Source organism: Oncorhynchus masou, unplaced genomic scaffold (genome assembly GCF_036934945.1).
Source record: "Oncorhynchus masou masou isolate Uvic2021 unplaced genomic scaffold, UVic_Omas_1.1 unplaced_scaffold_13379, whole genome shotgun sequence".
In the NCBI taxonomy this organism is placed as follows: Eukaryota; Metazoa; Chordata; class Actinopteri; order Salmoniformes; family Salmonidae; genus Oncorhynchus; species Oncorhynchus masou.
The window spans coordinates 1-5,545 of record NW_027003260.1 but is presented as its reverse complement, the minus strand read 5'-3'; the positions used below and the strand labels follow the sequence as shown (position 1 = coordinate 5,545).

Below are 5,545 nucleotides of genomic sequence, written 5' to 3'. Positions count from 1 at the left end.
GGCACAGGCACGCAGGCATACAGGCAGGCACAGGCAGGCGCAGGTACAGGCGCAGGCACAGGCATACAGGCAGGCGCAGGCACACAGGCAGTGCGCAGGCAGGTACAGGCAGGCACAGGCACACAGGCAGTGCACAGGCACACAGGCAGGCACAGTGCACACAGGCGCAGGCATACAGGCAGGCACAGGCACACAGGCAGGCACAGGCACACAGGCAGGCACAGGCACACAGGCAGGCACAGGCACACAGGCAGGCACAGGCACACAGGCAGGCACAGGCACTGCAGGCAGGCACAGGCAGGCACAGGCAGGCACAGGCACAGGCACACAGGCAGGCAGCAGGCACACAGGCAGGCACAGGCACACAGGCAGGCACAGGCACGCACAGGCAGGCGCAGGCACACAGGCAGGCGCAGGCACACAGGCAGGCACAGGCAGGCACACAGGCAGGCACAGGCATGCAGGCAGGCACAGGCACACAGGCAGGCACAGGCATACAGGCAGGCACAGGCAGGCACAGGCACACAGGCAGGCACAGGCACAGGCAGGCAGGCAGGCAGGCACAGGCAGGCAGGCACAGGCACACAGGCAGGCACAGGCACACAGGCAGGCATGCAGGCACACAGGCAGGCACAGGCACACAGGCAGGCACAGGTGCACAGGCAGGCACAGGCACAGGCAGGCACAGGCACAGGCACACAGGCAGGCACAGGCACAGGCAGGCAGGCACAGGCAGGCACAGGCACACAGGCAGGCACAGGCATACAGGCAGGCACAGGCACACAGGCAGGCACAGGGCACAGGCAGGCACAGGCGCACAGGCAGGCACAGGCACACAGGCAGGCACAGGCATGCACAGGCACAGGCACAGGCACACAGGCAGGTGCAGGCACACAGGCAGGCACAGGCACACAGGCAGGCACAGGCACACAGGCAGGCTCCAGGGCACACAGGCAGACCCAGGCACACAGGCAGGCGCAGGCACACAGGCAGGCACACAGGCAGGCACAGGCACACAGGCAGGCACAGGCACAGGCACACAGGCAGGCACAGGCACACAGGCAGGCACACAGGCAGGCGCAGGCACACAGGCAGACCCAGGCACACAGGCAGGCGCAGGCACAGGCAGACTCAGGCACACAGGCAGGCCAGGCACACAGGCAGACTCCAGGCACACAGGCAGGCTCAGGCACACAGGCAGACTCCAGGCATACAGGCAGGCGCAGGCACACAGGCAGGCGCAGGCACACAGGCAGGCTACAGGCAGGCACAGGCACACAGGCAGGCGCAGGCACACAGGCAGGCACAGGCATACAGGCAGGCGCAGGCACACAGGCAGGCGCAGGCATACAGGCAGGCAGGCATACAGGCAGGCACAGGCACAAGGCAGGCACAGTGCACAGGCACACAGGCAGGCGCAGGCATACAGGCGCACAGGCATACAGGCAGGCACAGGCACACAGGCAGGCGCAGGCACACAGGCGACAGGCATACAGGCAGGCACACACGTACAGGCACACAGGCAGGCGCAGGCACACAGGCAGGCGCAGGCATACAGGCAGGCGCAGGCACACAGGCAGGCACAGGCATACAGGCAGGCACAGGCACACAGGCAGGCACAGGCACACAGGCAGGCAGGCAGGCACAGGCAGGCGCAGGCATACAGGCAGGCACAGGCACAGGCACAGGCAGGCACAGGCACAGGCAGGCACAGGCACAGGCAGTGCAGGCACACAGGCAGGCACAGGCATACAGGCAGGCACAGGCGCACAGGCAGGCACAGGCACACAGGCAGCTACAGGCAGGCACAGGCACACAGGCAGGCACAGGCACACAGGCAGCTACAGGCACACAGGCAGGCACAGGCAGGCAGGCACAGGCAGGCATACAGGCAGGCAGGCATACAGGCAGGCACAGGCAGGCACAGGCATACAGGCAGGCAGGCGCAGTGCAGCACAGGCAGGCAGGCACACAGGCAGACTAGGCACAGGCAGGCGCAGGCACAGGCAGGCACAGGCATACAGGCAGGCACAGGCATACAGGCAGGCACAGGCTAGGCAGGCACATGCAGGCAGGCACAGGCAGGCACAGGCACACAGGCAGGCAGGCACAGGCATACAGGCAGGCAGGCGCACAGGCATACAGGCAGGCACAGGCACACAGGCACAGGCATGCAGGCACACAGGCAGGCACAGGCACAGGCAGGCAGGCACAGGCACAGGCAGGCACAGGCAGGCACAGGCACACAGGCAGGCACAGGCATACAGGCACAGGCAGGCAGGCATACAGGCAGGCACAGGCACACAGGCAGGCACAGGCATACAGGCAGGCACAGGCACACAGGCAGGCACAGGCACACAGGCAGGTACAGGCACACAGGCAGGCGTACAGGCACACAGGCAGGCATAGGCATACAGGCAGGCACAGGCATACAGGCAGGCACAGGCACACAGGCAGGCACAGGCACACAGGCAGGCACAGGTGCACAGGCAGGCACAGGCAGGCACACAGGCAGGCACAGGCACATAGGCAGGCACAGGCACATAGGCAGGCACAGGCATACAGGCAGGCACAGGCATACAGGCAGGCACAGGCACATAGGCAGGCAGGCACAGGCAGACGCAGGCACACAGGCAGGCGCAGGCACACAGGCAGGCACAGGTGCACAGGCAGGCACAGGCATACAGGCAGGCACAGGCACACAGGCAGGCACAGGCACAGGCAGGCACAGGCACATAGGCAGGCACGGCACACAGGCAGGCACAGGCACACAGGCAGGCATCAGGCATACAGGCAGACCCAGGCATACAGGCAGGCGCAGGCATACAGGCAGGCACAGGCAGGCACAGGCACACAGGCAGGCACAGGCACACAGGCAAGGCAGGCATGGCACACAGGCAGGCACACAGGCAGGTACAGGCACAGGCAGGCACAGGCACACAGGCAGGCGCAGGCACACAGGCAGACTCAGGCACACAGGCAGGCACAGGCACACAGGCAGGCTACAGGCATACAGGCAGGCACAGGCACAGGCAGGCACAGGCATACAGGCAGGCACAGGCAGGCACAGGCATACAGGCAGGCAGGCAGGCGCAGGCAGGCACACAGGCAGGCACAGGCATACAGGCAGGCGCAGGCACACAGGCAGACCCAGGCACACAGGCAGGCGCAGGCACACAGGCAGGCGCAGGCACACAGGCAGGCATACAGGCAGGCACAGGCACACAGGCAGGCACAGGTGCACAGGCATACAGGCAGGCACAGGCAGTGCAGCAGGCACAGGCAGCGCAGGCACACAGGCAGACTCAGGCACACAGGCAGGCACAGGCACACAGGCAGGCACAGGCAGGCACAGGCAGGTACAGGCATAGGCAGTGCACAGCAGGCAGGCACAGGCATACAGGCAGGTGCAGGCACACAGGCAGGCGCAGGCACACAGGCAGGCACAGGCACACAGGCAGGCAGGCACACAGGCAGGCACAGGCAGCACAGGCAGGCACAGGCACAGGCAGGCATACAGGCAGGCACAGGCACACAGGCAGACTACAGGCACACAGGCAGGCGCAGGCATACAGGCAGGCACAGGCACACAGGCAGGCACAGGCAGGCACAGGCATACAGGCAGGCGCAGGCAGGCACACAGGCAGGCACACGAATAGCAGGCACATAGGCATAATCAGCAGGCATAATCAGCAGGCACATGAATAAGAGGCATATTGTAAGAGGCATCAGCAGGCATAATCAGGCAGGCACACAGGACGTAGGCAGCACACACAATCAGCAGGCACATGCAGGACGTACATCAGCAGGCACAACCAGCACGAGCACACGAGCACAGCAGGCAGGCACAGGCACTCAGCAGGCACATGAAGGCAGGCACACAGGCACATCAGCAGGCACAACCAGCAGGCATACTGCAGGCAGGCATACAGGCACAATCAGCAGCATGCAGGCAGGCACAGGCACAATCAGCAGCAAGCACATGCAGGCAGTGGCACAGGCATTAATCAGCAGGCACACTCAGCAGGCAGGCACATAGGCACATCAGCAGGCACACTCAGCAGGCGGCTACGAACAGAGGCATACAGGCACACTCAGCAGGCATACGTATATACAGGCACAATCAGCAGGCATACGTAGGCAGGCATACAGGCACACTCAGCAGGCGGCTATTACAGGCACATCAGCAGGCATACTGCATACACAGGCATAATCAAGCAGGCACATCAGCAGTACATGCAGGCAGGCATATTATAAGCACAATCAGCAGGCACTAATCAGCAGGCATACGCAGGCAGGCACATCAGCAGGCACATGAAGGCAGGCATACAGGCACATCAGCAGTGGCACACCAGCAGGCACATGCAGTAGGCACAGGGCACACCATATAAGTACAATCAGCAGGCATTTCAGGCACACTCAGCAGGCACATATGTGTTAAGGCTGCAGGCACTAGGTACAATCAGCAGGCACACCTGGGCAGGCATATGCAGGCATCAGCAGGCATAATTGTGCATGCTGAAGGCAGGGACATCAGCAGGCATCAGCAGGCACAACCAGGCATCAGCAGGCATATGGCAGGCAGGGCACAATGCATACTCACCAGGCACAGGCAGGCATCAGCAGGCATATGAAGCCGCAGGCATATCAGCAGGCACATCAGCAGGCACAACCAGCAGGTACATGCAGGCAGGCAGGGCACATCAGCAGGCATATGTAGGCAGCCACAGGCACATCAGCAGGCATGCAGGCAGGCATATTAGGCATACCGCAGGCACAGGCATATGTAGGACGTACACAGCAGGCATATGAAGCCGCAGGCAGGCACATCAGCAGGCATATGTCAGGCAGGCACAACCAGCAGGCATACAGGCAGGCATCAGCAGGCACATCAGCAGGCATACGCAGGACGTACAGGCATAATCAGCATATACAGGTACATCAGCAGGTACACAGGCACAGGCAGGCAGGCACTCACAGGCAGGCATCAGCAGGCACACCGTGCAGGCACATGCAGGGACGCACATCAGCAGGCATATGTAGGCAGGCACAGGCACACAGGCAGGCACAGGCATACAGGCAGGCACAGGCAGTGCACAGGCACAGGCAGTGTCAGGCATACAGGCAGGCACAGGCACACAGGCAGGCGCAGGCACAGGCAGGCATACAGGCAGGCACAGGCACACAGGCAGGTGCAGGCAGGCACACAGGCAGGCACAGGCATACACAGGCAGGCACAGGCACACAGGCAGGCACAGGCACAGGCACACAGGCAGGCACAGGCAGCACAGGCAGGCACAGTGCACAGGCACAGGCAGGCGCAGGCACTACAGGCAGGTACAGGCACACAGGCAGGCACAGGCACAGGCAGGCATACAGGCAGGCAGGCGCACAGGCACACAGGCAGGCGCAGGCACACAGGCAGGCACAGGTGCACAGGCATACAGGCAGGCATAGGTGCACAGGCACACAGGCAGGCATACAGGCACAGGCAGGCACAGGCAGGCACAGGCACACAGGCAGGCACAGGCACACAGGCAGGCTA

The 5,545-nt window shown here is 63.5% G+C and overlaps 1 protein-coding gene across 1 annotated transcript; it reads right to left on the bottom strand.

Moving 5' to 3' along the window:
* Positions 1 to 877: 877 nt before the first annotated feature.
* On the bottom strand, positions 878 to 5,327 carry LOC135530415 (keratin-associated protein 10-4-like; the record flags this gene model as incomplete). Its single annotated transcript, XM_064958748.1, has 2 exons — positions 878 to 1,257; positions 4,979 to 5,327. Coding segments are annotated over 2 exons (729 nt in total), but the record flags the coding sequence as incomplete, so codon positions are not given.
* Between the last annotated feature and the right edge of the window lie 218 nt (positions 5,328 to 5,545).